This window comes from Bos indicus x Bos taurus, unplaced genomic scaffold (genome assembly GCF_003369695.1).
Source record: "Bos indicus x Bos taurus breed Angus x Brahman F1 hybrid unplaced genomic scaffold, Bos_hybrid_MaternalHap_v2.0 SuperScaffold_100126, whole genome shotgun sequence".
NCBI classification, from domain to species: domain Eukaryota; kingdom Metazoa; phylum Chordata; class Mammalia; order Artiodactyla; family Bovidae; genus Bos; species Bos indicus x Bos taurus.
Window position 1 is genome coordinate 1,541,888 of NW_020867066.1, and position 23,302 is coordinate 1,565,189.

General features: G+C 42.6%; 1 protein-coding gene across 1 annotated transcript in view; it reads right to left on the reverse strand.

Annotated features, from left to right (window-relative positions):
- Positions 1–21,598, reverse strand: part of LOC113888423 (multidrug resistance-associated protein 4-like) — a 167,142-nt gene extending 145,544 nt beyond the window's left edge. The window contains exons 1-6 of the mRNA XM_027535549.1: positions 21,550–21,598; positions 21,419–21,483; positions 7,767–7,991; positions 3,297–3,386; positions 2,110–2,273; positions 821–946 (exon numbers count right to left, since the gene is read on the reverse strand). Of these exons, the coding sequence (XP_027391350.1) occupies positions 821–946; positions 2,110–2,273; positions 3,297–3,386; positions 7,767–7,991; positions 21,419–21,483; positions 21,550–21,598 (719 nt within the window). The remainder of the gene's footprint in view (positions 1–820; positions 947–2,109; positions 2,274–3,296; positions 3,387–7,766; positions 7,992–21,418; positions 21,484–21,549) is intronic.
- Between the last annotated feature and the right edge of the window lie 1,704 nt (positions 21,599–23,302).

Sequence of the window (23,302 nt, forward strand, 5' to 3'; positions counted from 1 at the left end):
TACATTTTTAAAAAAGAATAAACACAAAATTTGTGAGACACCAAGACATTAGACAGAGGCAGCCTGCACATCCCACAGGAGCACAGAGCTGAGTCATGTAACTCAGAGCAGTAGAGACAGGACAAGTCACACACATGTGGACCCTGAGAAGATGAGCAGGAGTCAGTTAGGATTGGCAAAGACCAGAGAAGAAGGAATATGAGAGATTATTTCCAGCAGAGAGTGGGGTCCCCACAAAGCTGCAAAGTGAGAGGTGACAGGGTACTCCCAGAAAATTCTAAGTACCCTGTGCTAGAGTATAAACACTTATCAAATATTTAAATGAAACATTTTTTTAAAAAAGTCTACAAACATAAAACAAAGACAAAGAAATAGTATTTTCATGGCTCTGTTTGGAATGAGTAATATTGATCCATAATATTTGGCCTGATACAGGTACACTCAATCTATAACCCCTCCCATTTATGCTACATTAACATATATTATAGCTTTAGTTTAAATATCATCTCAAACACTAATATCTTAGAATCATTGCTTATTTGGAATTTGCAGTATTAAGAAGTATTTGGAATTTCATTTCTGTATAAGTAAGAATCATATGTATTTCAAGAAGATGGTAAATGGAAGAGCAGCTTAAAATAACATCTCTACTATTCCGCTTAACCCTCCTGCCACATATAGAGGGATGGTGGGGTAGTATTTAAATTTACCTTAATATGAAAACTTGGTAAGATTTCTAAACCATTTAGTAAAAATAGGAAATAAAACAGTACAAACATACACTGTGATATATTAAAAAAAAAAAACAAAAACAACTTACCGTCTCAGTCTGGAAATAACGTCTATAAATGACTTTTCCCAAGCATTCATTTTTATTGTTTTGATACCACTTATAACTTCACTCATGGTACTGATCCTGTCGTCTGTGAGAGCTGCAGTCTTACTCCTGAGGGGACAGATGTGAGAGATGAGTCTTAGTGATCACAGCATAACTTTCTGTAGCAGCAACAGTGGGCACAGGGAGGGATCAGTGATCAAATTATTTTCTATAAATCTTTTGAGCTGACAACACAGGCAAGTCCTACTCAAAGTACAAATTCAGAAAATCTTCAATTCGGAAGTCAACCATTCAGTCCCATTCAAGAAGCAACTTGGAGAACTTGCCATATCAGCTAAGGAAGACCTGAAAGGAGTCAGATACAAACCATCTTCCCAAGGAGGTTGTGCTTGGGCAGAGAAGGCAGAAGGGGATATACCAGGAAGACAGAGTCTATGAGGTAAAAAAATAGGAGTAAAATTCTGGGGAGCTGAAAAGATGGGGTTGTTAATTCCACTGGGAAAAGAGAGCAAGAAAATCTTTAGAGACCTGGTAGCATTGGAACAGAGCCTTGAAAGATAAGGAACATTTCTCCACAACAAAGACAGGATAGGAAATTTCAAATAGACAAAAATATCACATGTAAAGTCACACATAGAAGGAAAAAACTCAAGGAAAAAAACTTCAAACAGCACAATACCTCCATCATCTGACAACCTGGACAATGACCCACCTCCAACCCTCTGAGACCTGCTTCAGGTCTATCTCATCACCATTAGGCCCTTCATCACCAGCCACTGTTCTATCACATATGCTGCTGGGACTGTGCGGCTGTATAAAGACATAATTAAGGTCAACCTTGCCCTTGGGGTGCCTATAACTTAATGGAAGCATTGAAATACAACAAGACATAAATACACTACCTGAAAGTGGCTCTAAAACAAGCTTAACAAAAATAAATGCAGCTAGAAATGGGCCTGTAAAATTATTACTCTTTTTAATCATGTTTAAATAACTTGGATATTGGTAAATTCTCCTTAAGGACTCTCTACTTATTCAGGTACAGTGTCAGGAGGAGCCAGTGAATGCCATCACCTTTTCTGTTTAACGATCAGCCTTCAGCTTAAGGCTGGAGCCTCCACTGGCTAAGCCTGAAGGGTCTACAACCCATGCAAAGAAGAGACTAGAGAAGGCATTGGTTTTGTTTTTGAACAGAAGCATCAACTTCATTGGCAGACTGCAGATGTTACCAAGCACATATCACCTATTTTTTAAACCAGTGTTTCTCTTACCGGAGTGATGAAAACAACTTCCCGAAGCAGCTTTGCAAAAGCAGAAGAATAATGAGAACCGCCATCCCAGCAAGACACGGCATTCCTATTTCCATCCAGAGCAGGGCGGTCACTGCGACAGCCTGCAGTGGCCCCACCCACAGATAGTGCAAAAACATCGTTACCTTGAAAGAAAAAGACAAAGCCTTCTTGGGACTGTATACAATCAAAATCAGTAAAGACACAGTAGAAACAATCTGCTCTGAAAGAACAGACAGGAACCTAACCAGGGATATCTCAGTGGGTTTTAAACCTGCTAAAGCAGAAACCTGTGTCCACCCCAGATGATGCTGTTCCGGGCAGCACAGGGCCAGCTTCAGGGACATCCAGGGAGAACCCGACCAGTAGCACTGAAGGAAGATGTTGATTTTGTTTACACCACAGATGAGCTCAGGGCATTCCCAACCTCTCACTGCACTCTATATTCTGTTTCCATCTCACTCTAGCACCCAAGAAAACCTTATATTATGGTAAGTACCACACTCTCCAGTAATTATTTGTGTACTTACCTCCCTAACGGGCTGTGGTTTCTCCACAGCAAAAACTAAATCATATTCAACCCTGAAACTGAGTAGCGGTCTTATTTCATGCTTGATGAATGAATAACTGAAGGAGAAGTGCCTGACCAACAGCTACAAGGCCCTGGACACTGTGATCTATTCATAAAGTCAGTGGAAAAAAAGAGTGTGAGGGGACAGAAGACAGTAGGCTGTGCCTGGCTGAGGGCCACCCACTTGGCATTATTCCTCACAGGCTCCCTATACAGTAGGCACTGAACAGGACACAGGGGAAAGAACAACCCCTGCCCACCAGGCCTTCATCAGCCAGAAGAGGAGGGAGACAGTTCAGGCAGCAACACTGACTCCACGTGCCAAGAAGGGCCATGCCAGGAGGACCCCTAGGGACACTCACTGAGCCGGGCAACACTGCTGCCTGTCTATTACTAGAAAACCAAAACCCTCATCTACAACCCACATTATTACATCTAAGTTGCACACAGAGGAAATGAGAGTTGGATAAAGAGAACACTTGTCTTAAGTCCTCAACAGAACCCTGGCTGACACCAAATGCTGGCACCTGGCATCCAAATGAGCCTAACCCAGTGAGAAAGACAGGACATGGAAGAGGATCCCTCAGGGACAGCTCACCTGGTCAAACCTGTTCACATCGTTGGACAGCAGGTTGACTATCTGGCCTGTGGTGGTCTTTCCCATGGCCGAGCTACTTAGGCGAAGTGCCTGAAATGAGAGAGGGAGACAGAAAACTGGATTCCTAAGGTGATACCAAGTCATCTTAGACATAACACAATGGAGCATGCGTTCCTGGAGTTTTGAGTGGTGTCAGCAGGAGCAGAATGACCACTGAAAGCGGGGCTCTAGGGACCCTTCTTCAGCCTTTAACTTAGTGTGGTGGCAGCCCCGCCAGCAAGGATGGCAAAGGGAGGAGAGGGAGGTAGAAGCAAATCCCCCACCCAGTTTCTCAGTGAACTTGGACCTGCCTGAAGTGTAAAGGGTGTAGATTTAGACTTAGGGGCCAACTAAAGTAATTTTGAGACAAATTAGACGTGAGTAGAGAGACTGCATTAAGGAAATAAAATAAGAGACTTGGACTATAAATCTGGAATCGATCATTAATTCTGTGGGTGATGTCATTTTAACATTTTTCGTTTAGCTTCTTCATTCTAAAGAGTATGGAATCTACATTCTGAAGAGTATGAAAGGGAATCTTCATTCCCTTTCATTCTGAAATGAGTATAATGCTCAAAACACTATTCCTGTGAGGAACCTCTGTTTTTAATGCCAGTCTTCTGAATTTAAAAAACACAGCCTGTGTTTCACAGTCCCTTTATTTGGCAAAAAAAAAAAAAAAAAAAAACCCTCTGAAAAATGCCCTAGAAAGATGAGGAACCTGAACAGACACCATGAGTTGCTTCAACAAACCATCAAGTGGAGGCTCTGATGCAAACAAAATGTCATGGTTCATAAAAACTTCTTGTTTAGTCCTTGAGTTAAATAGAAAACTCAGCAATCAAGTGTGAATGTAAAACAGTATAGCTGTGATGGAAGAGAGTATAGCAGTTCCTCAAAAAAGTAAACATAAAATCAGCATCTAGCACAGCAAGACCACTTTTGTGGATGTACTCAAGAGAACTGAACACACTAACTTGATCTTTTTGCACTCGTGTGTGCAAATGTTCACAATAGCCAAAGGTGGAAATAATCCAAAAATCCACTGACAGATGAATGGATACAAACAATGTTGTATAGACCTATAATGGAATATTGCCTTTTGATTGCCTTTGCTCAGTCGTGTCCGACTCTTTGCAACCTCATGGACTGTCACCTACCAGGCTCCTGTGTCCATGGGATTTTCCAGGCAATAGTACTGGAGTGGGTTGCTATTTCCTTCTCCAATAATGGAATATTATTCAGCCTTAAAAAGAAATTAAATTCTGGCACTGGCTTCAACACAGATGAACCTTGAAGACGTTGTGCTACATGACATAAGCTAGACACAAAATGACAAACATTGTGTGATTCTACTTATATACAGCACCTAAAGTAGTCAAATTCAGAGAGAGAAGAAGTAGCATGGTGATGGGTGAGGGGAGGGAAGTTCTGAACAATGTGAAAGTACTTGATGTGAATAAACAGTCTACTTAAAAAGAGTTAACATAGTAAATGCTATATTGTATATATTTTGCCACAATTTAAAAAATCAATGATAAAAAGTAATTTTACCAAAGCTGTGGAAATGTGAATAAACAAGTCATTTTACATACGATACCTCCTGAAAGATCATTCCAAGTTCAGCTGAAAAGAACACTAAAATGCTGAATGGGGCATTTTAGGAAGCTGCAGATGTGCAGCCTTAGAGAGCTCCTGGAGATGTGCCCCAGCCATAAACCAATGGTGCAGACAAATTACAACTATGAGCTTAGTAGCCATCCCATTTCTAACACCCAATGTGACTTCTTCCCAGGACCAGGGATTAGAAGTAGAATAAGAGCCACAAATGTTCAGAGCTGCTCTGTAGCACCAGATTTGCCCCTAGGAATCAGCCCACATGTAACCTTCAAAAAAGAAGTGTCCTATTTCTGCACCTCAGCAGGATTCTGGATTCAAGGCTGGTCTAGTGCTAAGTCACTTCAGTCATGTCCGACTCTTTGCAACCCTGTGGACTGTAGCCCGCCAGGCTCCTCTGTTGGTGGGACTCTCCAGGCAAGAATACTGGAGTGAGCTGCCATTTCCTTCTCCAGGGGATCTTCCTGACTCGGGAATTCAACCCAGGTCTCCTTCATTGCAGGCAGATTCTTTAACATCTGATGCCCTAGATGCAAGGCTAGGCACAAGGAAATTTGTCTTTCCCACATTTCTTGAATTTCAGATTAAGTCTATGGTTTAACCTCTAAAATTCCTGACTTCATACAGGGACAGTTCTTTCAGGCATAATCAAGCCAGAAAATGAACACCTTTGGGAGAAATTTACATTCACACAAGCATACGTGCCAGGTCAGATCAGATTTCCCAAAGGTGATGTTCCAAAGTGTTAGCTGGAAAGAAATAAAACAGGTGGACTATGGCTCACCTATACAGTGAAGAGTAAGCTTTGACTGAACCATCACCTCACACCTAACTTAAGGCTTTCACAGTATAGTTCTGGTGAATTTCATGCATATTCATGGGAGCTAAGCATGATCTAGGAAGACAAACATCATTTGTGGGGAAATCTAAGTATTTGTCTGCTAAATGGTAGACTGCGAAAGAGAATAGGGCTTCCCTGGTGGCTCAGTGGTTAAAAATCTACCTTTCCTAGAGGAGGAAATGGCAATGCACTCTTATATTCTTGCCTGGGAAAGTCCATGGACAGAGGAGCCTGGCAGGCTACAGTTCATGGGGTCACAGAGCACAACTTAGCGACTGAGCAAGCACGCACATACACAAGATGACGATGGAGGACAAGGAAGACCCCTGACTAGAGTGGACGGGCACCGCTGCCATTTCCACGTCACCCAAGAGGAAACCTGCTCACGTGCAATAGCCAAACACAGACCGTGAGATGTCAGGGCCCTGGATTCACACAGCCCTGACATTAATAAGATTCTGCTCAAGGAAAGATGAGAAGACACCTTACATTTTGCAAAGAAAAGCATTCTTAAGAAACAGAATCTCTAGATAAGTAGCAAGCAGGTAAAAGAAGCAATAATTTTGATTTAAATTGTTTGGTTTAGTTTTCAATAAGGATTTTTAAATAAAAATTATATATATTTAAGGTGCACAACATGTTTTGTTAAAAATACACATTGGGAAATGATTTCTGTATTAAAACCAATTAACATATTCGTCATCTCATGTAGTTATCATTTTGTGTATGTGAGATGAGCTCACTAAGACCCACTCTCTCAGCAACTTTCAAGTATACAATACAATTAAGTAAGGATTTGAAAAAAAGCAAACAACCCAGAGCAACAAGATACACAGGATCAAGTTTATATGGAGTCTTCAGCTCCTGACATAGTGTATCTGTGGCAATTTCTTTGTAAAGACACCCAAAATCCTTACTCTTTTTATATTAGCTAAGACCAGAATAAACTATGAAATAATTCTATGGCATTTCTCAATAGGAAATCACTGAACACATCAAATCAGGTCTTATTAAAACTGCTATAATGCATGCTAAAGACAAAAAGGAAATATTTAATTATGAAAATAATTTGAATAAACTGCCATAAATTCTCTCCAAATTGCCAAGGACAATGGAAAATTTCAGGTTTTATCCCAAATATCCAACTATTTTCTTTAATACCATTAAAACAATCATAATTATAGAATATAGTGACTGAGTCTGTATATGCATAGATTCTATTTATATTTTTCTTTAGTTAACACAATTTTACTGAATATGAGTAAATGGGCCATATAAAAATATAATCATTCCCTTTCTCAAACACATTCTGGTCTCCTATATTTAATTTTATAAATTAAATCTCCTAGATTTAATCCAACCACTGAAGTTCACTTTCAAATACAACTTTGATATAAATGAAGGTTTTAATGAACAACAACAACAACAACATTTCCATCAATACTACTTTGGCATGAAAACACTGAAAATCAATGTGATATTTTTGGTACATATTTTTTAATTAGATTTTGTTACAAATTTAGTAGATATTGTGTAACAGCCATCAAAGTCATCAAAGGCAGTCTTGACCTGATCTCAATAGAAAATTTTTTATTATATATTTGTAAAGTTTGCTTAAAGGACAACAAACTTGGCTTGATGCAAATAAGCTTCTCTGTTTCTGTCCAGTCACTCAGTCATGTGCAACCCTCTGGGGCCCTATGGACTGTAGCCTGCCAGGCTCCAGGGAATTCTCCTGGCAAGAATATTGGAGTGGGTTGCCACTGCCTTCTCCAAGGGATCTTCAAGACCCAGGGATTGAACCTGTGTCTCCTGCATTGGCAGGCAGATTCTTTAACGCTGAACTATCATCTGGAAGCCCTAGCAAAGTATAAATGATCCCAGTTACAAAATTTTTAATTTACAGAGAACTTTACCAAAATGTTTCTGATGCCTCAGGGGAGGTACACACCGTGGTACCGAGCAACACTCACCTTGCGGTAGATCATATGGCACACAGCTACCCTCAGCCTCATCCCCACGAGCTGCATGTTGTAGAAGCACAAGTGGTGCAGAATGGCCCACACGAGCACACTGGTGCTCAGCCCTGCCGCATAGGCGTAGGCTTCATGCAAAGCGGCAGAATCTGTGGGATTGTAGTTTTCAATATAACTAACCATTTTCCCCAAAAATATGGGTTGAACTACTTTGGTGCCTTCCTGAAAGAAATGAAAAAAAGCCTTAATTAGACATGTCAGTTTCTCTGTACACAGATTTACTTTTAGCATTAGCATGCTAAAAATACATTTTGACAAAATGATACATTCATGGCTAATTTAAAAGAAAAATATGCAGATTCACTATCTCCTATAAGACAAGTAGACAACAGTTTTAACCTTAAGACAAAATTTTACATTCAAAAATAGTAAAGCCTTAGTATCATGCTTAGTGTAATGTGAATGCTCAGTAAATACCACAACAAGGCTCAATACCAACTGAGCCTTAAGATGAATAAGGAAAAAGCTGGCAGAAGAAGAGTAAGAAATCTGCTTCCATACGAAGAAGCCTGTGGCAGCTTGCCCCTGTCCCCTGTATTCTTAATGTCCCAGCCCAATAGAAAGTCAACCTGGTTCACACATGGGAGACATGCTTTTATTATCTTCTTTGTGAATCTTTATGAACTGAGACACTGGCACAAACACATCCACTCTTTTCCATCCCAAACTCCACATGTCTGTAGGCCAAGGGAATGGAAACCAGCTTCAGTTGGAATACCACAGAGAAACCAGGCTTGGCAGCTCTACAGGGTCTCAGCTTCCAAGAGCACTACCTCAATATGTCTCTACCCCCTAGAAGTTGGACAGTTCCTTGGAGTGAAAAATTAAATATGGTGGAGGTCAAGCTAAAAACTATCATGTCTTCCGTGGTTCTCCATCCACCATTCACTGCAGTTGGTAGTTTGGAAGAAATGTTCCCAATCATCTCTTTCCCAAGGTTAAACCAATTGACTCAGGGTGCACTGAGGCTTCCACTCTGAGTAAGACTTAGGGAAAGCAAGCTTCTTTCCCAAAGAAAAAGGCAAAGAAACAGCAACACCTACCCACCCTGCCAAACAGCCACTTCGCCCCACAACTCACTCCCTCCCTCTAGTCACTCCTTGAAGGTCTCTTTCTCTCTAGGCCCCCTTCTTTCTCCACCATCAAAGAAAACCAAACACTCAATGAATTCAAGTCACCAAAAGTAAACACCTTGACCCTCAACATCATTTCCTCCACAGACTTCTCAAAAGACAAAATGCCAAAAGTTTGGAAGTCTTTCAGGAACAGGGCTTTTCCTTTTCTGGCAATCCCGTCTTACTCAAACAGACGGGGGAAGCTTGGTTTACCTGACAGGTTTGCTTTGATAGCTCTCTTCTGTCTGTCTGAAGCTGAGGAACCCACACACAAGAGGAGGGAAGGAGAATCCATAACACCATTCACCAAAAATACTAAGCATTTCCTGCTCAGCGAACTCAGTGCCTGATCCATGAAGTCATGGGAATTTTTATTTACTATAGAGGATAAAGGGAACACTATTTAGTTGAAGAAGTATAAGTAAGATGATCAGACTGGAGTAAAATGGTCAGTTCTGATACATTTCCACCGTGTCCTGTCACACATTCCAAGAGGCATAGAGAGCTCATGGAAGAGTCCCTCATAAAATGGATTGTCAAACACACTGTTTATAGTTTCCTGAGATGGAAATGTGGAGGCTCACACAGAGAAGCAAGAACATCAAACTCTGCACACAGGCAGTCCCAGCCCAGGTATGGCCAAGGGCAGTCCAGTGCTGCAGCCACAAACCACCAGAATCCCAGCAGTAATATCTGCCATCCCAAACTTTCCTAAAACTTATGATTCTCTTTGGGAATCACTGTTGCCTGTTACTCAGGCCTCCATTTGAGCTAACATCCTTATGATTACAGGAGAAATAAAAGTAATGTCACTCACCAAACAGAGTATGGATAAATGCAACAAATCCAGCAATAAAGAGTGTAAATAAAGGCAGGTCACTACTGCCTAAGCATATCTGGAGTTTTTCACTGAGAAACAAAATTTAATAACCCAGTTGAGGGACTTCCCTGGTGGTCCTTTAGATAAGACTCCACACTCCCAACATAGGGGACTTTGGTTCGATCCCTGGTCAGGAAACTAGATCCCACATGCAGCAAATAAGACCTGGTACAGCCAAAAATAAAAAACAGTTGGAGAAATAGCCTCATTAAGATATAATGCCAGTTTATGGCTCATATCTCCCACTCATCTGTCAATTCTTTTTATTCTTGATAATTATTATTATTTAATTGGAATAGAAAATTTGTTATCTTTCAAAAAGATAACAAAGGATTTCAAACATGAAGTGTTACTGATGCAATTTGAGAGGAGAGTCATTTATTATTCTTAAGCACTATTTTGGGACTTCCTCCAATGGCTCAGTGGTAAGGAATCCATCTCAACACAGGAGTCACAGGAAATGCAGGTTTGATCCCTGAGTTGAGATCATCTGGAGGAGGAAATGGCAACCCACTCCAGGATTCTTGCCAGGATGATCCCATGGACAGAGAAGCCTGGTGGGCTACAGTCCCTGGGGTTGCAAAGAGTCGGACACAACTGAGTGACAGAGCATACATGCACAACTTTGCCTCCAGCAAGGAGCAGTCACAGCAATTCAGAGAAGTGCTGAAAAGTATAATGCACAAGGAATTTCCATTCTGGCATAAGTTGCAACTATGGAAAACAGAAAATTGATATTATGCTCCATATGAAAAATAGCAGCAAGTAAAAAACAATTTTCCAGTAATGTCTCTCAAACAGAAAAAACAGGAACCAAAACAGTGAATAGCACAAAATTGTGAAAACAAAACCCCAAGTACATATATAGAGAAAGAATACACATATTAAATATGATTCTTCAAAGCTTCTAGAACAACACAGGACAGAAGTTATCGAAGTCATCAAACGTAGACTGAGTAGATCTGTCCCCTCCACACACAAAGAAAGGTTAGATGAACAGTCATTTAATAGGACAGCTGGCAGCAGCATTTGTAATCTGTGAGTGTTTCAATTTCTGACATTTGGTAAAACTGGCTGAGGCAAACCAGGCAAAAGATTTTCCAGCTACCAGAAGATTAACTCCTGCATATGCTCAACGTTTTGTTCCGAGTATTAACTCCAAGTGAAACAGTGGTGTGAATCCCAAGGATAGACTGAATTTCAGAAGACTCTGCTTGTCTTGGAGAGTCTCTCAGAGAGGCAAGGAGTGGCTGTGGCTCACCCTGGGGACACAAACACTGGTGGCAGCCATTCCAGGGAGCTGCCCCCAACACATGTATACTCATGTGGACAGACACCACCAAGGAATTCTCTCATCTGTACACTACTGATTCTCACCATCAACTAAAAAGAAAAAAACAACTGAGAAAATATTCATTATCAACCATGAAGCTAACCATACTGAAATTTTCTTGATCAGCAGGAACGAGGTCAAACACTGTCCCTTAAACCCTTCCTCTTTGACATATATCTATGATCACATGTATCTTTCCACAAACCAATTGAGAATATAGTTCTTATTCTTTCACAAAAATTTTTCACAACTCTGAAATCATAAAGGATCTTTAAAAGAGCAGAATTTAATACCACAACATCCATTATTCAGGATTCTCTGAGAATCTGAGTCTCTGAGGCAGACTTTTTATTTTGGCCACACCATGTGACATGCAGAATCTTAGTTCCCCAACCAGGGATCAAAAACCCTCACATCTGCCTGGGGGCATAGAGTCTTAAACACCAAGCTTCAACTGCCAGGGAAGCTTGTGGTAGCCATTTCTTGACAGAGTCCTTGGTATTCAGCCTCCTGAAAGCACCTGATATTGGGTCTCACCTTTTGCTTCTTAGGATAACTTCTTGCAGGGTTAGGTTAGAAACTAGAGCTTCTGCAGTGGATAGAATTCCTTCTCCAAGTTAATGTACTTGAGACATTTCTCACCCAATTTCCCTATATCTCATTCATGGAAATAAAAACACAAAAATAGAAGCAAGCTAACAAAGAATGGCAACCCACTCCGGTGTTCTTGCCTGGAGAATCCCAGGGACAGCGGAGCCTGGTGGGCTACCATCTATGGGGTCACACAGAGTCAGACACGACTGCAGTGACTTAGCAGCAGCAACAAAGAAAAACACTTGAGTGAAACATATAAGCAGAAAAGAGTGAGCTTGTAGGAAAAAATTGAACAGGCAGTTAATCTTTAGAACTGGGGGAGTTCTAAAGTGGAGTTGAGAAAAATCCAGAGATAAGGAGGAAAAGCAGTGAATCTGGGAAATCATACCCATCAGCATTCTAGATATCCTAGCCTTCACTCATCTTTAACACAGTAGCACCTTAGCATCACCTGGGTGGGGATAAGGGCACTCTGATGCCCAGGGCCCAGCCGCCAGAAACTGGTTCAGGTTCAACTGCTTAGGGATGAAGCCTGAAGATTCCTCTCCCTGGAAGATTCTGGAAGCTGAAACTAACCCCATGTAAGCATCTGCTAAACTCCATTCTTGCACTGTCTTGGCAGCTGAGCCTGGAATGGCTACAGACCTGCTCTGAAGGAATTACAACGATCACAGAGTTTTAATCAGAGTTCCATGGCACATTTCATGCTTCCAGAAAAATCCTTATAAACCAAAGTCCAGAGATTACGGTATTGAAATTTTCATTCTGCACAGTAGGAAAAATAAAATTTCAGATAAAACTATATTTAAAAACATCAATAAAAAGATGAATCAAAATTAGCCTGAAAAGTTATCCCCAAAAGGAGAAGGAGAATTAGAATAGAGCTAACGAGGATATCAGCCTTCTTTAAAAGTAGCCTTGTCTTGATTTTGGAATCATGAAAACATTATACAGAATTATAATCATAAAATAACTAATTTTTTCAAAAGCAATTCCTAAAATTTCAAAGTAAATTTAAATAAAAGTACCTAAATATCTACCCATCCTGTTGGTTCACAGAGCCATACAAAAAAGAACTATCAAAAGTGATTTTAAACAAAACAATTTGAAAACACATTCTCTGCATCATACACCCACATGAAGACAATATGAACTGCAAAAAGGTAAATCTTATAATGTTTTCAGACATCACATCATAAGAAAAAACAAATGAATAATTACATTGATATCAATGAGAATTGGACTTAGACTTGAGACAAAGAGAATAGATGACGGGAGAAAAGAGATACAGATGTAAGCACAATAAGATGAAGTAAAAACACTAGTGTCCTGCATCTGACTTGGATTGGCAACACCCATGTAAACATATCTGTTTACCTTAAAAAATGTATTCTAACTTTGTCTAATGGAAAATATCCAAGAAACAATAGCCAAGAGCAATAAGCTCTTCTAGTACCCAGACTATAGTGTTTAAATACCATTTCACACTAAAAGAAGACAGGGCTGCTTGAAGAAATGGATGATTCCAGGGCTGAGCAAATGCTGTACAAAATGAACTAGACATATCCTGTCATATCAGAAAGTAAAAAACAAAACAAAAGACATGAAAAAAAAAGAAAAACTAGCCAAGACTTCTAGAGTATGTGCAAAAGACTTAGGGCCCAACCTGAATATACCCCACTGCCCAAAGATGGCCAAAGGTTGGCACAAGCATAACAAATGAAATGGACTGAAGCTGATCAGAAATGCTTAAATCCATGAGCTCAAACCGACATTCACAAAACCAAACCAAATAAACAACAATAAAAACTCACTAGCCCCTCTCCTCACTAGAGGAGAACCAATTCATCATCTTGAAAACAGGTTTTAAAAACTGAAATTATTTTCCCCTACTCTCCCTATAAATACTATAGGTGAGTATTAACCAAAGTGCTTAAAACATCTCCATTTTGCAACCCTTAATAAATTAATGGACCTTGAGCAAGGATCATAAATAGCTCCAACATCACACACACACACACACACACACACAAGATGTTATGTACCTTATAATGGAGATATACAACCCTACCTCCTACATAGACGAAAGGGATGAAGAAAATCCAAATGAGCTACATCCAACTTCTAGACCTAAACACCAACCTAAGGTGCCAGAGGAACATGTGAATTGACACAGGGGGAGAAGCGATCAGCCAAATCCAGGCTGTGGGAATCTCTACAGGTCAAACAACCTAGAGGCTCGGGGTGGAGGGGAACAGAAAGGCAATTTGAATAACCTATGTCAGCCAAGTGTACCTTATTTAATACTGCTTCAAACAGAAGAGGGGAAAAAGACAACTGTGAGCACTGGCTAGATAGTAATGATATTAAAGTTAATATTTATGAACAATAATAATAATAATGTTTATGCTAAATATGTTTAGTGGGGGAGATTCCATATCTTTTAAAGATACACACTAAAATATTTATGGATAAAAATGATATGATGTCTTGGAACTGCTTTAAAATAATCTTGGGAAGTGAGAGTGAGTTTCAGATGAATCAAGACTACTCATTATGGCAATTATTGAAGCTGGCTTAGGTGACATAGGGGCTTATTTCCCTTTACCCTTCTGAGTTCTTAGCTGAGGATCTCTGTAATAAATGACAGAATAGCAAGAGAAAATCAAACAGAAGTTTATTAATATGTATATTTCTGATATACATGCAAAATATCAAGAAGAACTGAGTAACTCTCTGAGATGGCCCAAGCCATCACCTTAAATACCGTCCCCAGCTAAAGACTAAAGAAAAGGTGATGGGGCACCTATGAGAGGTTAATAGGAAAAGCAGCTTAAACTACACTAGGGTTGGGTTTGTTATGCAGATTTAATCCCTCTAGAAGACTGTCCTTCAACAGGATTCTGCTGTGATTAAGAGCCATCCTTTTTTTTCTGGTACAGAGAGGGAGACACTTTTACAAATGGAGACTTCCTTTATCAGTGTAAATGTCCCTCAGAAGAATAACTTCTACTCTGTCTTCAGAGTTTCTCCTGTGTCTATTTCTCAAAAACAGAATCAACTCACAACAATCTTTCTGCCAGAGAGCCCTATTCTGGAGTGACACATTGTGCTACCCTTTCAGTCTATTCTATTTTTGTATTTTTGAAAAGTTCTTAAAAATCTACAGGAAATTAAAAACAAAACAAAAACACTATAGAAAGCAGTTGACAGAGGAGCACAGAGCTGTTGCTAGAAAAGCAGCTCCTCCTGGCTCTGAGCCTCAGTAGAGGCTGTGGGAGGAGAGGACAGAACACAGAGAACACGCGTCTAGCAGTCAGAGCACCGTGCCTCAGAGACCAGGTTGGCCACCTGCGAGTCACATGACCCTGAGCCCATCGTGTGCCCTCCTGGGCCTCCGGGTCTTTATCTGTGAAAATACCAGCCTTGCCTCCCTCGGAGGAATCCTGGGACAGCTAAACGAGCTACAACATCTCAGAGAGCTCTGAAACCACCATAAAAACACGGGTTTTTCATCACTTTTATTATTAGAAGTCCTGGTAAGAGATTTATTCTATTCTTAATGGCAGAGCCTGGTTTCACAAAGGGCTTGGAGAACTCACTGCTGCTCACAGGTGGTACAGTGGAATAAGAACTCTTGAGAAAAGTCATGTGTGAAGCCAAATTTTCTAGATTGCAATTTAAGTTTCACTTCTAAGCAGATTGCTAAAATTTTTAACCATTATGAATGCAATCTTTTAAAAAGAGTCTCCTACCTCCCTAACTACAGAAAGAAAATGGATTGAAGGGGGTGGAGGAAACAAGTGAAACAGGTGAGGGAACTTAAGAGGTACAAACTCCAAATTATAAAATAAGTAAAAGGGAATTGGGGGCAAAAAATAAATATACAAAAGTTTAAAAAATAAATAATCACAGGATTATAATTTACAACATAGGAAATATATTCAATAATATTGGAATAACTTTGCATGATGACAGTTGGTAACTAAACTTATCATGTACCATATAAAATATTAAATCACTAATGATGTATACCAGAAACTAATATAACATTGTAAGCCAATCATACTTCAATTTAAAAAAATCTTTTAATTTTACATTAAAAACTTACATATGTTTAGAAAAGAAAAGAAGATGGATATAAAACCCCAATTTATAACTCAGGGTCATCACTGTGGGTATTACTGACACCTAATGGCTAACGCAATGCTCTTAGGAACCAGCAGGGCACACACAGCACGTCTGCTCGGCAGGTCCCCTTCTGCTTGGCTCAAGGCCCCCTCCTCCTCTCCCGCTGTGTGGTCCTCAGTGGTTGTTCTCAGCCCACAGTATCTTTGCCACCAGCAGCCACTCCTCAGTCTCCTGGGTTGAGCAAAGTGAGGGAAACATGGAAGAAAGGGTTGGGAAATAAATGCAAAGACCACTCAGCTCTTGGGGAATCAGCCGTGAGTTGAGGCACAAAGCCCACTGTGGGATTCAGAGGATTCTGTTTACTTCCTGTCCATCAGCTGAGCTCCAAGGGTGAGGATTTACACACACATGTGCTTCCCACAGCCTCCACCTGGGCCAGAGACCATCAGCAAAAGTGGCTTCAGACAAAGGCCAAGTGATGGGACAAGGCTGGGCCACTTCTAAGGGTCCTTAGAAGAGGATATAATACCCGGCCACACCTCCCCTCTCAGGGAAAGGGACTGGGTGAACCCACTCTGGCTCTCTCAGGTCACCCCACTTACACACCAGCAATGGAGACCTCACCTCTCAGAGAGAAGCGCTGATGACCTGGGGAGGTGGTCTTTGTGACTCACGCCCAGGCAGAGGCTTCAGGCTCCTCCTCTCCACCCTGAGGGCCCTGGGCAGGCAGAGACCTGTCCTCCCCACCCACAGTACCCGTGGAGGTGCACACAGGGGCCAGGGGTGCTGGGAGCTCTCTGGCTATTCTGTTCTAATTAGGGGTGACCGGCAAGTGCTCCACAGCCTGGTACTTGTTTCTCTGAGAGGAAGAGATACTCCTCAGTTCTCACAGGACAGTCCATGGAATTTTCCAGGCCAGAATGCTGGAGTGGGTAGCCTTTTCCTTGTCCAGGGGATCTTCCCAACCCCAAGATCGAACCCAGGTATCCCTCATTGCAGGCAGATTCCTTACCAGCTGAGCTATCAGGGAAGCCCTTCTCAAAGGACATATCTCAAAATCCTAAAACCCTCACTCTGGACTGGCGTCACCCTGCTTTCTCCCACTGGTGCTGCCAGGAGTACCTGGGAGGCCCCTCTTGTGCTGTGGGTGGAAAGACCACACTGCTTGGGATCATGGATGATCCATGGGGCATTCTGTGCACCTGAGGGATTAAAAGAGGGCTGGAGATCGAAAAGGAAACATGTTTGTGTTTTAGAAAACTCCTGGGCTGAGTTTAGATCTTCCACCATCTAAAATATAAAGAACAACAAGCAGTATAGATTGATCACAACATGGGAAGTTGCTTCATAAAATCAATTATTTAACTAACTAGCACTGCTACTAGTACTAGCAGTACTGCCACACAGATGAGCCCCTACATTTAGGTCCTCTACTCCCCGCTTCTCTGCCATGACCACCCAGAGACCAACCTCCTGAAAGGGCGCAGGGCTCTTCCAGTTCCACCTTATGCAGCCCCAGGCCTGGCCTTCCTGGACCCCCAGTAGGAAGCATTACTGGGGCTGGAAAACTTTGAAATCAACACTCCCAGCACCACAGTGGAAATGATTCTCTCTCAGGAAGAACCCCAGATCCTGCAGCCTCTCCCTCTATGTCTGCTTCTCCCATGAGCTGCCACAGCCAAGACCCAGGACTCAGAATGGGATCCATCCAAGGCTTAGTGACCTCACCCAAAGAGCTACAGCCCAGGACAGCAAGAAAAACCAGCAGCTCAATTCAAGTCCAGCCACATGGGCTATGCTTCGAGACCCACTTGACTTTAAGGCTCTTTAGCATCTGGTACCAAAGAGAAACTAGAGAACCAGGGACAGCAGAGAAAGACCTGCTCCTGATATGATCCAACATTAAACCCGGAGGCCACTCATCCAACCAGGCACCTGGCATGAGCCACAGGCAGACACCGAGGCCCCAGGGTCTCCAGACAAGCAGAATTCATGAGAGCTCTGCTGTGTGAGGTCAGGAAATCCTGCACAAACAGGCCACACCAGCTCGCCACCTGTGTATTTCAGAGACTTACTGTGACTATGTGGAAATACCATCACTGGGACAGCTGCACATGGGAGAAAGAAGGGCTGGGGCAGCCTGACGGGCTCCTGCTCCTTCTCCCAACCCCTGCCCTTCACAAGGCACTGCAGTACCTAAGTGGTCAGTGTCCTCTCAAAGGTGGCACTCTGCCCCACATACCTGTCCCACCCTCTGGCACAGTGCCCAATCCTCTTCTGACATCAGTGAGAACTCCATCCCCCAGGACCACTCAGTCACCTGGGAGCTGACAGATTCTCTGTCTCTCCAGTTGTTTGGGGTGGACTTCACCTGCCCAGCTGCCCACTGCCCACAGTGCCCTTCAGTACAACACAGCCTTTAAACAAGAGCCACACCGCCCTCCTGTAAACCACCTGGCCCACCCCCCTCACCCCCAACACGATGGACTGAGGACAGCTAATACCTTCTCCACCTAAAACACCCCTTTTTCAGCAACTACATCTTCCATCCCTCCTGCCCTCACACACTCACAGGCTGCCCGTGTCCCTAATGCAGCGCTAAGGGACCACGGAGAGCACAAGCCCCCCAGGGAGGTCTGCAGGAGAGCCCCAGCAGGCTCAGCCAGAACAGGGTGGCTGACGGCACTGTGTCCCCAGGTGGATTGTCCTCTAGGGGATCTTGACCCAGGATCTTCAGGGTCATGGAGGTCACTGACATCACAGCTTTCTGCCTCTGGTTTGCCCTGCACATTCCCTCCTACACCCTCTGCCAATGCCAGGATACCAGGATCCTCCTTCAACCAGGAATCTGCTCCCACAACCAGGGAAAGAAAGCAGCGTGGAGGGTGCACAGAATTCACGGTGAAGCTGGAGCTCCTCCCCACAGGGGGCTTTGCTCACACTGCCAGCCCACGGGGAAGGGGGCAGCCTGGGGAAAGGTGTGCTCTTAGGAGTTCTGGGAAGCTATGGTCCAGATGCAGGGCCTGGGTTCTGTTCTCCTGGAAGAGGAGAGGCGATGTTATCTTCTTAGAAAAGCATTTATCAGATGTGACCTGGTCAAGGTAACAATTTTTACCTTGTTAAACTATAACAAAGCGCCATAAAAGGTACTTTATTCTGGGCTTGGGTCCAAATTACCTTCCTCTAAATCAAGGGCACATATTGCCTGAGGCTGTTGGAATCTCCTTTTGGTCAAAGATCAGTCAGCGTATATACTGAACACCAGGAACTTTCTACCATAATATAAAATGTCTTTTATTTCAAGGCCATCCTTCCACAACACTCTAACCAGTTAAAAGAAGAATAGTAACCCTTGGAGTCCAGTCCTTGCCCATTCTAAAGATGAATACAACTTCTGAGGTCTATCATGTTTCCATGAGGGTTTATCCTCAGACCTTAGACCACTGGCCTCTCTCCCCACGGGTCCCGTCCACCTCAGTACTGAGACACATACACCAAAAAGCAACGCACAGTATGAAAATCTTTTACCTCAAGAAATGTAAACATTCCCCAAATTAAATAGGATTTCCAGTAACACTTTACGATTGCTTTCATTAACGAAGGCTCATGTGAGTCTTTCTGGGCTCTCTTCACTTCCTGATCCCAGTGCCTGCGATGAGAAACAGAGGGCAGTGAAGAATATCGTGTCCACCAAAGGGGAAAGGGGGCGGGGCGGAGTGGGAGACAAGCCTGCCCTGCAGGGTGCTCTGCGGCTGCGCAATAGATGCTGGCTACCTGCTCACAGGGCTCCTGAAAGATGAGCAGTGCAGACTCTGAAGCATCAGAGAGACAGGCCTTGAGGCAAAAGTTCCAGATTCTGGAAACAAGTTCCTGCCAAGCTTTGCTGGACTCACAGGTCATGAGCAGCTCAGGCGGGCAGACTATCTCCTCCAGGGACACCACCTCCGGGGACAGAGCTCGGCCTCCAGGGCCGTGGCTGTGGGCTCCCTCCACGCCCACAGATGCACAGGGAACACGGGCTCCCAAAGTGGGCTAAGCCTGGGGTCAACCTGAGGGGCTGAGTGTGCAGTGTCAGGAGAGGAGTCTCAGACAGAACCCAGAGGAACCTCAGAAGAACCCAGAGGAAGGCAAAGCCTCCCCCAAACACAGCCCCACGTGGAAATTCTCACTCTTTCTCCCCTTGCCCCTGATGTCTGTGCTCACCCTTGCAGCTCTTCTCCAAGGCGCTGGGAGCGATCTTCCGGAAACACCGAGTACATGTCATCTGGTTCTAATTTCCGTTTGTGACCAATTTTAAACAAGGGATTTAGCCACCTGTTAAACATTAAAAGGAGAGTGACATATATCCAAATTACACATCTCTAATTAGAAACCTACATTCATGGACATTGTTTAAAAAAAAAAAAGTCTACATTTTAAATATATAAAGATATGGGGAAAAGTAGATATATGCTCACAAACACACATACATTTTAAGTATAGGAAAGTCATGCTGGCTTATATATTACATAATTAAAGCAGCCTCTTTGTGGCCTACTGAATATACATTGTACATCTGCTTTATTAAGAAAAAAAATATGTTTAGAAATAAAATAAAAATAAAGTAACAGTGGTTCAGGCATGCAGAATAGAGCTGAATGGCCATTGTGGGTAAGGCTGCAGATATCTTCCTGTATTACTGAGGACTTAAATCTTCTGAAATGTATCAGATTGAAGGATACCTACATACGCTAGTGGTAAAGAATCCGTCTGCTAAAGCAGGAGATGTAAGAGATGCTGGTTCGATCCCCAGGTTGGGAAGGTTCCCTGGAGAAGGAAATAGCAACCCACTTCAGTGTTCAAACCTGGAAAATCCCATGGACAGGGGAGCCTGGTGGGCTACAGTCCATGGGGTCGCAGTCGGACATGACTGAAGTGTCTTAGCACCAGTCATATTCAAAGCAGTTGCAACTTGAGGTCTCAAGATCTCCTCAGATCAGTCGTCAACAAAGAGGAGTTTTTACAGGCAGTTATCTTATGGACACAACACCCTGAGTCTAACAGGCTCTGGACCCGGAACTACTTACAATCCTGTCAGACTCCCCTCAGCCAGAACGCTCATGTGAGCCTCTTTCTGAACCCAAACTTCTGAAGACAACCTCAAGATAAGTAATAGGTTCCCAACTAAAATGCAGTTGATTCTTCTTATGGTCCTCCTCTGTATCACTCTCTGGGAAATTCATTTATTTTTAAAAGTAACATTCAAACATCCAAAAGGGCTGGAATTTTACTGATTGTTGGATCTGTCACCATCAGCCTCAGTCGGGGAATAAATATAGCCCACCAGACTTTCAGGGAACTTCAGCTGACAATATCACCAAACTATGATTTAATTCCACCATGCCCAGGCTTCTGCCCAGGGACATCAAGGTTGCCCCCATTGCCACCACACCCCTGCAAAGACGTATGTGTTCATCAAATCCCTGTTTTTGGGGGTCCAACCAACCGTTCACTATGAGCCCTCCACCTACAGGCATGGCCGACTCTAGATAGTTACCATGCTTAAGGGCTCTGGGGACAGGATCATACCAAACATGGAGGGCCTGGCCATGAGCAAGTACCCTGGATGGGAGGGCGCCACCATGAGCCTAAACAAGACTCAATAAAATTCAAAGACCATGTGTGTACCCCTGAGGGATGTTTGTTCCTTGAGGACCCTGTAGCAAGGGCCACCCATGTTGGGCCATCAACTGTCTCCAAGAAAACTACCAGGGGACAGTGGGCTATATGTGGTTCACACCCAGATCAAGGTTACATTCAGATTTTAATTACACTCACACAACCTGTGAATCAAAGGGGGGCATTCATCTAGTCAGGAGGGGAGCTGGACTGGTAATAGCAGTTGTCACTCTTGTAGGATCCCTGGTGAGCCTAGCATGAGAAAGAATTTATAATAACCTAAGTATTAAAAAAAAAAAGAAATTTAAAAAAAAAATCAGAGACTGGCCTAGGTAAGTAGAGAACCCAGTTCTAACCTTAGAATGACAAAATCTTCACTAGACCCTCTGGCCCACATAACACTTGACCACTGCAAAGCTTTTGACTACCTGCTGGCTTATCAAGGGGGAATTTGTGCCCCAACCATTTCCTGTTGTTTTTATGTTAACACTTGTGGTCGGATAGAAAAGAGCACATCCCAGTTGTCAGAGAAAACTGCTTGCAGACAAAGACAAATATCATATGGTATCACTTATACACGGAATCTTAAAAAGCAGTAGAAATGAACTTATCTACCAAAGAGAAATAATAGAGTTACAGATGTAGAAAACGAACTTATGGTTACCAGAGGGAGAGGGAGGAAGGGACAAATTGGGATACAGGGATTGACATACATAAACTACTGTATATGTATCCAACTCTTTGCAACCTCATGAACTGCAGCCCGCCAGGCTCCTCTGCCCATGGGGATTCTCCAGGAGAGAATACCTGAGTGGGTTGCCATGCCCTCCTCCAGTGGATCTTCTCAACCCAGGGATCTAACACAGGTCTCCTGCACTGCAGGCAGATTCTTTACAGTCTGAGCCACCAGGGAAGTATATATAAAATAGATAACTAATAAGAACCTACTGTATAGCAGAGGGAACTCTACTCAATAGTCTGTAATAGGCTTTATCATTTTTAATGAAAAGAACCTTTTAAAAATAGTGGATATATGTCTATTGATTTACTTTTCTGTACTCCTGAAACTAACACAACACTGTAAATCAACTGTACTCCAGTACAACTTTTTCTTTAATAGAGAGAAGGTCACTTGGCCATATACTCAAAACAAGAAAGGCCTGGCTGAACAAATTTGTGACAGGAACAAAAGAAGTTTCCCCAGCTTCCCTGGGCTTCTAAGGCCATTCTTAAAACCCCTTACAGTTATTCTCCTTTTCTGGCTCTTTGGCCCATGATTCTTCAATTGTCTCATTAGTTTTATCTCTTAGAAAACTGAGACAACCAAGTGGCAGATGGTCTTTACCCAAGGCTATGAGCAACTGGGACTCTAGCCTGGTGACAATCAGATTCATTTTGGTGGAATCAGGAGAAATCCACTCCTCTAACCCAAAGTGAAAACAACACCCAGTTGCGGATGTGACTGGTGATGGAAATAAAGTTCGATGCTGTAAGAACAATATTGCATAGGAACATGGAATGTTAGGTCCATGAATCAAGGTAAATTGGAATTGGTCGAACAGGCAATGCCAAGAATGAACATCAATATTTTAGGAATCAGTGAACTAAACTGGGGTGAAATGGGTGAATTTAACTCAGATGACCATTATATCTACCACTGTAGGCAAGAATCCCTTAGAAGAAATGGAGTAGCCATCATAGTCAACAAAAGAGTTCAAAATGCAGTACTTGGGTGCAATCTGAAAAATGACAAAATGCTCTC